Source organism: Sinocyclocheilus rhinocerous, unplaced genomic scaffold (genome assembly GCF_001515625.1).
Source record: "Sinocyclocheilus rhinocerous isolate Xijiao unplaced genomic scaffold, SAMN03320098_v1.1 scaffold1115, whole genome shotgun sequence".
NCBI classification, from domain to species: Eukaryota; Metazoa; Chordata; class Actinopteri; order Cypriniformes; family Cyprinidae; genus Sinocyclocheilus; species Sinocyclocheilus rhinocerous.
In genome coordinates, this window is record NW_015658514.1 from 243,502 (window position 1) to 256,126 (window position 12,625).

The following is a 12,625-nucleotide window of genomic DNA, read 5'->3' on the forward strand; positions in this document are numbered from 1 at the left end:
TGTGTGTGTATGTGTGTGTGTGTGTGTGTGTGTGTGTGCGTGTATATATGTATGTATATATTTATCAGTCTGGCGAGTAAACAAAAAAATTGACTAGCCAATGGCGATTCAATTGCCAAGGTGTTCGTAGAGGGCTGTTATTATTTTACTGGGGAGGCATGCCTGATTAATGTTATTTTAATTGGAAATGTTCATTTGAATTCTTGAGTGCTGGTTCCTGTGATTCTGGAGTCTTTTGTACACTTTTTGCTCCATCTAGTGGTGTACTTTATTAGAATGGAAAGAACTGCACATCTGACTGTCAGCAGGCCTGGAGCTGGACTTAGTGGAATGTTCCATGTGATACACACATACAAAGTCACATACAGAGTCTAAAGTAACAAAAAACTTCTTTCAGGCTGACACTGCCAGCAGCCATGTAATAGATCTCAGCGTGGAGAATGTAAGCCTATGAAGATCATGGTGAAGTCCGTGATAACTAAGGCCATTTCAGTCATTAACCAGTCATGGCTATCCCATTTATCACTATTTTGATATTTTGATTGAGTGATTTTACTGTAAGAAAAATATGAACAACAACATTTCAAATTAAGCTGCAGAATCTAGTAGTTTATGTTTCTTCAGTGTTTTATTAAAGGGGTCATATGATGCTTTTTTAAAGATCATTATTTTGTGTATTTGGTGTAACAGAATATGTTGACATGCTTTAATGTTCAAAAAACACATTATTTTTCAATTTTATCCATTTTTATTGCTTTATGGTTATATAAAATGCACACAAAAAAAGTGTGTTGACAGGAAGTGTATTTTATTGATGTGGCTTCCTGAGCAGCAAAGTGCTCTGTAAAGGAAACCTGAGCTCTGTGGTGAAATAGCTTTTTCAGGGCATACCAACATATCGAAATGGCCAAAACTGTTTGTCAATGTTACATTTAATCAAAACAATGGTATCATAAATTGTTAAGCTCATATACAGGGGTTTTCCTGTGTTGAAAATACAGTATTTTGGTGGGTGCATTGGTTTAAGAGTGTGGGGTGGTTAAGTGTTTGCTTCTTGTAAGATGTGATGGTGTCAGCGGTTTGGGTGGAGGCTGCCAGCTCATTCCACCAGAGAGAAACAGAGAGGGTAAAAGTTTTGGAGAGTATATATCTGCACAATCATAGGATAGAGAATAGAAAAGAAATGTAATCAAAAAGAGTATTATGCAGACAGAGTATTATGGAAAATAATTAATGTCGTGTTGAATTCATTCATCACAGGAACAATGATAGATGCAAAAAAAACAAAAAAAAACTTTGCTTTCTCCTTCCTTAAATCCCCTCATCTAGCTTGTACTAATCTGAACAATGCCTGAAACTTTGTATTACGAGCACTTACTGTGTTCATTTGCCTCTTTATGATAAATTGCTTGTTGTATTTCTTAATTGTAAGTCGCTTTGTATAAAATAGTCTGCTAAATGAATAAATGTAAATGCAATACACCCATGCAATTGCTTTTCATTGTGAAATCATGGAAATCATGCCACAGTGAAAATAAATTATATCATTACTTATCTATATATGTATTTCTTATCTATATAAGTGATCTTATCTATTACTTACTTAGGCTATATCTTGTATAGACTTTTGTCATGTAATCTGTTCAAATACATTGGAATTCAATGCAATGCTGCGCACTTGCAACTTTAAGTATGAGAACATTAATAAAGCCCAGGAACATTTAGTGCATAGAAAAGCACATACAAAGAGGTCATATACATCTTGTATAACATCTTATACAATCTTACACAATTTTATTCAAAGATTAAATAAAAGAAGAAGAAAAAAACATTTCATTTTCTCTCAATTTTGCAAGCATTCAACAGAAACTTTTTGTATGACCTTTTTGTACTAACTCTCATTCATTTGTAGAAGCCCTGCCTAAATGATTTAATTTAGTTTGTAGTATCTGACATTATTTTTTGTAGAAGCCCTGTGGTGTGGGTTGTGGCAGATTCAACAGATCTGTTTAAATTCAACTTGTATCGCTTTCAGGGACTTTCCAAAACTATTAATTCTAATTATGCATTCTCCCGGTTTGGAGAAGGTCTTGAATAGGCTAAATATAGAAAAGAATTAACATGTTAAATTAATTAATCAATTCATATATAGAATTATTGAATTTGAAGTAAGACAATTGAAAATGGGGTGCTGTATGATATTTCTTTTTGAGGCATTCTGACCCTAAGACTGACAGATAAAGGCACATGTCCCCTGGGAGAAAATGTTTTACTTCATAATGAGATTTCACACCCACTTTTTATTGTTTTACTTCAATGAATGGTTAGAATTTTTTGAACGAAAGATTAAAGTGATAAACAATTTGCAAAAAGTCAAATTCAAGAACTTTAGACACATTAAGCACCTTCTAAGAGCCCTGAATATTGATCATGTAATCAATAGGATATTCAATGATGTGCTTAAATTGCGAGGTGTAGAGCATCACACGGTGGAATGCAATGTATTTCAGCTGATTTCATTTTGTGAATTATGCAAATTATTCATAAAAGCAAATAAAATTAAGAATTATGTACACCTATACAGTGTTGGGTAAGTTACTCTAAAAAAGTAATTAATTACTAGTTACTAATTACATCTTCAACGGTGTAATTCGATTACTGTACAAATTACTCTCTCCAAAAAGTATTTAATTACTTATTACTATACTTTCTAAATCCTATATCAGCCTTGACAAGTTAATGATACAAGGATAGACATGAAACAGTTCTTTTAATTCAAATAAATAATAGATAACTACATAAATTATTCTGGTCACACTTTAGATTAGAGTCCAATTCTCACTATTAACTAACTATTAACTATGACTTTTGCATTGGGCAGGATTAAGGATTTAGAATAAGGTCTTTCAGAATAAGACATTAATATGTGCTTTTTAAGTAATAATAAACAGCCAATATCAAGAGTAATCCCTTACTTTACTTTTTCAAGGGAAAAGTAATTTAATTACAGTAACTAATTACTTAGTAACTAATTACACCCAACACTGCACCTATATTTTTTGGAAGTGCTTTCAAAATGCATTTCACACAAAAATTTGAAATAGTGCCCCCTTGGTTTAAATGGGCATGACACCTCTGAAGAGGTTTTTGTAACTTTTGGGGACAACAGTTCTAGAAGAAACACAAACAGTCTACACTCAGTATGAGATAACCTGTCTGTCAGGGCTCAGTAAATAAGAGTAAACAAGATTCATATGTGGGACAGTGTTGTGTGAGACCAGTTACAGCAGCTTTGACCCCAAATCTCTGGCCCCAGTGTTAACATGCTGTCTGACAGCATTGATCCAGTTGGCAAACAAGGCAACATTGCTAACATGAACTCTTGAGTGTGTTTGCTGTGTGTTGTGTCAGTATGTTATGAGAGATTTCACTTCTTCTCCAGGCTGAAAGAGCAAGAACAAAAATAACCCCCCAGACATTATTAGTGGCTGTGGGATCAGACAGAAAATCACACAAGGATTTGTAACAGCTGAGCACAGCCTAGAAAAAGTAATAATCCCAGGCTGAAGAAAAAAAAAATGAAATGGCAAAATGACTTCAGACCTTGTTTCCTCAAAGCTCAAAAGTATTTGCAAAGATGTCCCAAACACACAAGACTATGTTTGTTTGTGTTAGAGAGTGTCTGGCACACTGAAACTATTCCATAAATCTGCTTCCAGTGGCAGGTATAATTTAGGCCAAACGTGAACAACACGTTTCAGTGCATTCAGCATCTAGAATCAAAACACAAGAGGGCGCTTTCACCTTATATTATTGCTTAAATACACAACCGGAATCAAATATAAAAACAATAAGACACAGATAATAAAATAAAATAAAATAAAATAAAATAAAATAAGTATTATCATTGTGTGTGTGTGTGTGTGTGTGTAGTAACAATACAAATAACGTATGTTTACAACAGGCAAAAGAGTCAGAATATGTATAAAATAATCTATGTACAGATACATAGATTCAGTGTATTTGCATAATGTCTCATTGCAGAAGCAAATTTTATATATTTGTTTGTTTATTTTTTACTACAATCATATCTGACAAATCAAAAATTCGTGTGGGTCTGTAATTTGAAAACTATCCGTCTAGTAAACAGTTACCAATATCTGAGCTAAAAATAACGTTGAAGTTGAGCCTTTAAAAGCAAGTCGAATCGGGGGCGTGGCAACTGCGCAGGTAAGATCAGACAGACTCCGCCCACTGCTGTGACGCGCCCAGAGCGGGGCGGGGCGAGCAGGGAAGCGCAGCGCAAATAGCGAATGCCGAAAGTGATTAGGAGAGTGTGTACAACAGTGGATCATCAACAGACATCTGAGACTTGAGTTCCTTAGAGACACACACCTGTTGAGCTGCAGGAACGACTTCTGCTTTCTGAATTTCATCAAGGCAATCGGTTGAGAGTTCAGAAATGACGGACACTCTTATTCCCAATGGTTGCAAGACCAACGGACCGGTGGAGAGTGGTTACTTCAAAAAGGTCAGAGCGACTCAGGAGTTTCATTTCCGTTTTTCTCGATGTTTCGGGAGGTGATGAAAAGTTCATCGGGACTTTTTATTGGTCGCCGTCTAGATGGATACATCACTGCTGTTTTGCTAGCGTTGTATTGAAAAGATACGTGACTAATTTCCATGTTCTTTCACGAATTTTAAGACATAAAGTGTTGATAACAAGTGAAGGACGAGACATCCAGCCTCACTCCTTCATTAGGTGTTTGTAATAGGATCTGTTGGAGATGAGCACACATCTGCGGGGCATGTGGACGCTGGCGAGCTCTGATGCCCACAAACAATGCCAAGCGAAAGAGTTTAGACTTTCTCGTTTTTAAAAGTTCAGTTTCCCCATGGTTTTTGTATTTTATTCACCCTGTTAAACCATCTTCGTTTGGCTTCTTAACATTTACTTAATATTTTTATATCAACGTTCCTTAGCTACAAAAATATCATGACCCTAGTTTCCGACAAAAATGACTCCAGGTATTGTTAATACACTCACAACTTTAATAATTAGTGATTAAAAGTAGAATTGCAACTAATTATTATTTTAATAATAGATTAATCTGTCGATCATTTATTTGATTAATTGGACGATAAATCCAACAGTTATTAATTATTAAAACAATAATAATTTAAAATTAAAATATAATTGTAATCGATTATTTACAAATTTGTTATTCCACATCCTGCCCAGTCAGTGTTGTCCTCCAAATAATGCAGTGCAATTTGAAGTCAATGTAAACAAATGTAGTGAATGTATTTACATGTAGACTATGTGCAAAAAGGGCTTAAACTTAAACCGATTGCTTACCGTTTGACAGTAGTTAAAATAACTGAATTAAAAATGACAATAAACAAAAGCACAGACTGCTGGACTGGTACGGGGTAGGAGGAACACACACCTGAACACATTATAGTACATTCATACTCATTACAATTTTAGGAAAACCTGCTATATTTGCAATAATTATTACATTGCTATCTTTTGCTGAACAACTATTGTGTTTTGGTGGAAACTGTGGTTAATACGGTGAATTATTTGTAGAGAATTGTGTACCTTACTCAAAGAGTTGTTTTCTGGCATTTGCTTATCTTACATTTTGAAAACTGATTTCATTATATTCAGATTCTGCAGTGGTCATGGTGAAGCTGGCTCAGTGTGTTTGCAAATAAATGTTTTTGTACTGTCTGCCCTGAAGTGTGTGCCTGAAATTGACTGAAGTGTGTGCATGTATGTGTTTACTTTGGACTTTGGAAGAGTAACTAGTGGCAGGTTAATGGCATTTATCCTGGATCTTTTATCCTCAGGTTTTTTTTTTTGTCAGTGTGAATGTCAGCTGAAGAGGCCCATTGTCTTTGTTGAGCTCACCTCTCTTTGTGTCAAGAGTATCTATCGGGCTTTTTGTTCAGGGCTTCTTATTCTTATTCTTGTTTGATGTCAAACTGGACCAGTACAGTGATCAGTTTCTACAGTTTCTCTTGAAATGTTTTTCTGAAGTCCCCTTCACATGAAACATAGAGTGAAACAGAAAAATGAACCAAATGTTTTTTGTCTGCCCTGAAGTGTGTGCCTGAAATTGACTGAAGTGTGTGCATGTATGTGTTTACTTTGGACTTTGGAAGAGTAACCAGTGGCAGGTTAATGGCATTTATCCTGGATCTTTTATCCTCAGGTTTTTTTTTTGTCAGTGTGAATGGCAGCTGAAGAGGCCCATTGTCTTTGTTGAGCTCACCTCTCTTTGTGTCAAGAGTATCTATCGGGCTTTTTGTTCAGGGCTTCTTATTCTTATTCTTGTTTGATGTCAAACTGGACCAGTACAGTGATCAGTTTCTACAGTTTCTCTTGAAATGTTTTTCTGAAGTCCCCTTCACATGAAACATAGAGTGAAACAGAAAAATGAACCACAGACTGGGTTTTCTGAGTTAATGTGGGCAAATATGGTTATGCTACTGCATGGATGGCTGGATTTTAGAGGATTTTTTTTTTACTTCTGCTGCTGGAAGTAGTTGTGTTTGTTCAGAACATTTCCTGTGTCTCCTTTTCATTTGTTACATTAATTCTTTGAAAATGAGTGTGGTCGCCATTTGCAGCGAGAAGGTTTCAGGCCGGTTACCAGGTGGGGGCTGGTTCAGAGTGGTGATGTGGTTTTGGTCCAGTTCTGCCTGAGCTGATCCTGCTTGGGCTATGGGGCTTGGAGAAACTGAATCGCAGATTCAGCATGTTTTTCCAGTTTTCCTCCTATTAATGTTGCATCTGCCCAGTGAAAGTGCATAGCCAAACCACAAACATTAATGAAACACAGATGCTCCAATTTCATGTCCCGGCACAGGCATGAGAAGCTGTTCAGAGCTTTACGATTAGTATAACATGGCTTCTGTGCAGCATTACGCAGAATGAGTAAAGTGATCAAACAGCACCCAACAATCCATGAGTAAGAAGGAAAGCGTGTGTCTAAACAAAAATGAATCATTGATCAGAATGTAATACACTTTCTGTTGCATAACTCTTTAATGGGTGTTTACTGAAGCCCAACTTTGTTACCCCAATGCAGAAGCAGAGCAGTTAATCATTGGCACATTTAAAGGATGTCCTATAGCTGAAAATAGAAATGAACATTTGTTGCTGTGATCGCATATTTGTTCAGACAACTGCCATATATAATAGTTGCATAATGTTGAACACTTATACAACTTAGTTGAGGCCCTGTTTTCTGTCTCATTTGTGCCCTGGTTTGATTAGGACCTTGTTTCTGCTCTGTTTGCATTGTTAGTTGAGGGGTAATTGTGTGATTGTGACTGTGGAACGCAGTTGCACTGGCAGCTCTTTGGTTCTGCTCGGCTAAACATCGCCCTGGTCAGTGTTCTAGAATGTGTAGCTGGGTCCCTTTGACAACCACTATTGCATGTATTGAGACAGCCCATGTTTACACCGCAGCAGACTATGGTTTTCATTTTGTTTCAGATTGCTACTTTCACACTCAATCCGGTTGTTAACAAAAGTGACAACCAAATAATATAATTGAGTTGGCATTTTCAGTCAAGCTGTATCGTGAGAACAAAACCACACTGGGCAGCTAGTGGTCTGTCATCATGTCATACAATACGAGAGGAACTCTGCACTGCACATGTTCGTGTCTCAAGTGTGCTGGGGTTTTTTTCACATGGGGTTTTGGTAGATAGAGAGGGAGATATGAGCTGTGTGTCATCTGAAAATTTCGATACAAAATAGGATTGACTTTCTGTCATGTGTGCATACAGAGTGTATTTGAACTGCCACTGTAAGCTGTTGTATGAACATCACACCTGTTAGTGCAATCATATTTGGGCTAATTTCATGATTAAAAAAAAGTCAATTTTTAATAGTGTAGCGATGCACGAAGCACCATTGACACACGGGTTGCTTTCAAACCAAGTAGCTTTTTGTTGGCCAATGTGGGAAATTAGTTGAGCAACTCAAACCCATTGCAAACTTTTTCGAGTTTGAATGAAATTCCAGATCGCACAGATTCCTTTTGAGACCACTGGATTTCAAACGTGCAATTTGTGAAAAATGTGACCACACATTTAATACTTGTCAGTCCAAAACATTAACTGTGTGAATGTGAGTATCTACTTTTACACATTAAACAGTAAATTAAAATTACCATAAAATTGACAGTTTGACTTTCCTGCTGTTTGACATCTGCTGTTCACACAAGCAAGAGTTATGAATCAAACAATCAGTTTTTGATAACTAAAGAAAGACATTAGAAGAATTATTATGTCATAGCAAGTGGACCTGCTTTCAGAAGTAGACAGTACGTTTTCACTGTAGGATCTTATGGAATGTTTGTCAAGATTAGAGCAGTAAGAGGTTTGCTATTTTAACCATCTAGATTGATACCAGCCTCCTATAAATCAGACCTCCTCCCTCAGCTATCAGATTTATGACGGATATTCTCTATAGGTGTGCCGTGGTGGGAAATTGATCTCGTTACGTCATGTACTGGGTATGCCACACCTTAAAAACATTACAAGGTGTATGTGTTGGCTGGCATGTGCTTGTGTGCTTATCATTTATAGGCACAATGTAATGCTTTATAAGAATGTACACAACAGGCAGTAAATTCATTTTAGATTAGCTGTCAATGAGGAGCCCTTGCCACAAGAACCATGTGAACTGTTGTTGATCTCTTTCTCCTTCTCTTTCTCTGACAGGGATGTAATCCATTTGCTCAGACAGGCCGCAGTAAGCTGCAGAATAAAAGAGTGCTTCTCAACCAGCAAATCATCAAGCAGATGAGGATGAGAGCTGGAGCGGAAAACCTTCTCAAGTAAGTCAAGCACTCTTATGTGTGGAAACAAACATGAGGGCAAATGCTCATTCATCACCCTTACCTTGCATGTTCGCCTACGGCACATGCGTGGATATGCACACATATGCAGGAACTCTTTCCCTAAAAAACCCAACCAAGTTTTTTTTAAAGAAGGTACCATAGTCTTTCATTGATAGTTTTTCTTTGGTTACATAACAGCATCTGTCTTAAAGTGTCTGGCACTGGAGCACAGAGCACTGGCTGTGTCGGGTGAATCACTGCCCTGTTTTAGAGGAATCCTCTGCTCTTTGTGCGGTTAGGTTTCAGTCAGACGTCTTGCTGCTAACCTGTCATCAAATTATTTCTCTGTGTGTATGTGTGCAGAGGCAAATGTTTGGAGTTCGTCTGCACTCTGGTCTGGCAGTCAGGTGTGCATTTTTACCTTTAGATTTGGAGTTGTTGATAGACAGAGTAACATTGTGGCTTTGTTAAAAGCTGATGACTAAAGAGACTGGGAATGCTATATGAGATTTTCACTTTTCAGACCTCATACCTGTGAAGCTCATAGAGTCCTTGCTAGGACATTGAAACCTGTAACCATCTTAAACTCAAATATAAACTTGCTTTGCTTAGAAACATTTAGCATGCAAGCAGTTTTCGAACATTCTATCAGCCAGCTGTCAACTGTGAAGTGCTGGCACTGATTTGAATGGTAACCGCCGGTCAGTCATGCATGCTACTATAGCTGATCCAGACGAGAGAGGAAAACTGTGTCTGACTAAAAAACATGCAAAGTATAATGCAAATATTTTTTTTAGTGTCACCTTTCTGGTGTCCTGTAGCACGTCAAGGGGAAGAAGAGTTTCATACAAATTAAACGTCAAAACGTATACATTTTATTTACAGAATGTTAAATGCTTTTCTAAAATGAATCATTTTGAATTAGAAATTTTAATTGTTGTTAATAATGATATATCAGTCCATAAACATGCTGCATGTTGTCTTATGCTCACAAAGACTGCATTTATTTTATCATAAATATAATAAAACCTGTAATATTGTAAAATACTGTTAAAATTTAAAATGTTTTTATAATGTTTTTATGTAATTTACTTCTGTGATGACAAAGCTGAATTATCAGCAGCCATTACTCCATTCTTCAGTGTCACATTATTATTTAGAAATTCTAATAAGCTGATTTGGTGTACAAGACACATTTCTTATTATCAGTGTTGAAAACAGTTGTGCTGCTTAATATTTATTAAAAACCGTGATACATACACTGTAAAAAATAAGTGTAATTTTAACTGTACAATTTTGTAAAAACGCTACGGAAAAAAAACTGTTAATAGGCTAACAGTAAGTTCCCGTACTATATACAGGGAAAAAATGTAAAATATCTAACCAGACATTTCATGTAATTTTACAGTAAAATGCTGTTAATTTTACAGTTTTTAGAAGTAAAAATAACAAATCAATGTATAATTTACAGTCAAAAACTGTAAACTGATATTCCCAGAATTCCCTGCATGACACTCCACATTTGAAAGTATTTTGTTTAAATAATCATGTTATTTTAAATAGTTTTTGTTATTAGTTATGTATATTTGGGCTTTATGTTACATCTTCTGTTGTTTAATGAAAGTTTAATGCATTATTTAAGTATCATGTGTGTTACCATGATGGTGTTTTGTGTTTCCATGAATGACTCTGTGCACCTTCTATATATTAGTATATACTTCTGCTTGTGGCGAAGCTACTTGTGATGAGCTTTGATTCTTCATGTGGCTTTCTCTTTTACCACCTGCATTATTATGGTGGTTGTCAGTATGTTAAAGGTACAAAACAGATTTTAATAGCAGTGTGCATTGTTGAATTTACTGGTTTACATTCAAATTTTCTTGTTTGTAAATTACAATTTTATACTGTAAAATTTATTTTTATACCGTAAATGTGTTTACAGTTTTTCTGTATTTTTTACAAAATTATTCTGGCAACCACAGCTGCCAAAATTATTTTGTAAAAACTACAGAATTTTTTTTACAGTGAAGTTTTTTGACATTCGAGTCACATCTAATCTGTAAGATTGGGTCACAGAAACGTCTGCGTGCTTCATTTCTCCTGAATTTCTGTCTCCACAAATTCTGTTAAAGGACACTAAGAGCAAAGCCAAATTTAGACCAATTATATCTTGATCCAAGAATGGAATGCGTTAGGCGACTAACAAAAGAACATCATTTATTTAAATATATATATATATATATATATATATATATAAAAAACAATGAATAAAAATAAATACATGGCATGGTAGTAAAAGTCTTTGCAGTTACAATTTAGTGTGTCCTTGCTGACTAAAATTAAGTTCTTTAATCTTATTGACCTGTGATCTCAAATGTTTGAACAGTATTTTGTTTGAACAAATTTTGTCCTAATTTCTCTTTCAGATGCTAAAATTTCAGTTTATCCCTGGTTAAATGTTAATGCAAATTATGTGAAGAAAATGTAATGTTCTGTTTTAAAGGACAAGGAAGCTCTGATTGTACTTTGGATTGTAGGACATAATTTGCCTGATTTGTAACTGACCAGTGCTACCAGACTCTCTGCCAGATTTGTATCAGCTCTGTTCAAGGAAGCATTTATATAAATGAAACATAAGCTGACAGGAAACATTGACATCTAATCAGCAAACACCCACATTCATACCAGTGCAGACATTCAGAAAGGACAGGTATTTGTGAAGTTTACAGAACTGCTGTTGCATCTTGTTGTGAAAACTCCAGCTTATATATTACCTCTCTCAAAAGCTGCCAATGTTTTTTCCTTTACGACGAGCACACGCTGTAACATTGTACAACCCGGTCTCCATGGGGACGTTAAGTGTGTCTGTTGTCTCCATGGTTTTGAAGGACACACCTGCTGGGTTGGTCCTCGGAGCGAAGCATTTGATTGGCGTTGACGTCAAAGTGCCTTTAAATCTTATTGGAACAATAAAGTTTGGACAAGCTCTTTTCAATAAGAAACCCTAAATGAGTCTCCTTTCTTTTCCCCTCTATGGGTTAATGATATGTTTGGGCTATAGCCTGTGTTTGTCGAGTCATTGTCATCTGGCATTGGCTGCAGTTTGGATGGATATTGTGAGTTGGCTGAAACTTGAAACTTGGATCCAAGCAGATACAAGGGTTTGGTGATTTTAATTACAAAGGAATGTTTCTATATGGAATGAAATTCCCGCTAGTCAGCAGATGACAGGTACACCAGTGAGGTCATTGCAGTGCTGTGATGTGTTTGCAAATGGCCCTGAGGCCTTCTGTCAGCCTGCTTAACTCGTCCACACAGACACGTACGCAGACTCTCTTAAAAACATGTCAGCAGAAGCAGTTAAAATTAGGCTGTTTGAGAGGCACGGCAGTGCGTCTCTCACACGTACACGCAAACGCTGCCTGAGGATCTCTCTGCCGATAGTTCAGTCAAACACTCTAAATGCCTCTGTGTTTAATGTGTGATTCAGAGCTAAAGTAGGCCTGGTATGTATTGTAATGATATACATGAGTCCGTTTTATAGCCCTTCATTAGTGTTTTTGGCTACCTGAGCTCATTAATAATGGGATGGGATGGGGGTGGATGCTTGCTCAATCTCTTTACCTTCCATTCATAGCTGCTCTATCTTCAGAGTTGATCTGGAATGTTCCCTCATTCATGGGTCTCCGAGGTTTGTGGTTCATGGGAGAAAGGATAGCCACATAAAAGATCAATTGTAAGGAAGTCGTCTGCTTTTATTA

General features: G+C 36.4%; 1 protein-coding gene across 1 annotated transcript in view; it reads left to right on the forward strand.

Moving 5' to 3' along the window:
- Window positions 1-4,303: 4,303 nt before the first annotated feature.
- Window positions 4,304-12,625, forward strand: part of LOC107722367 (rhophilin-2-like) — a 27,883-nt gene continuing 19,561 nt past the window's right edge. Inside the window, exons 1-2 of the mRNA XM_016530696.1 lie at window positions 4,304-4,531; window positions 8,746-8,861. Coding sequence (XP_016386182.1) covers window positions 4,463-4,531; window positions 8,746-8,861 — 185 coding nt within the window. The 5' untranslated portion in view covers window positions 4,304-4,462. The remainder of the gene's footprint in view (window positions 4,532-8,745; window positions 8,862-12,625) is intronic.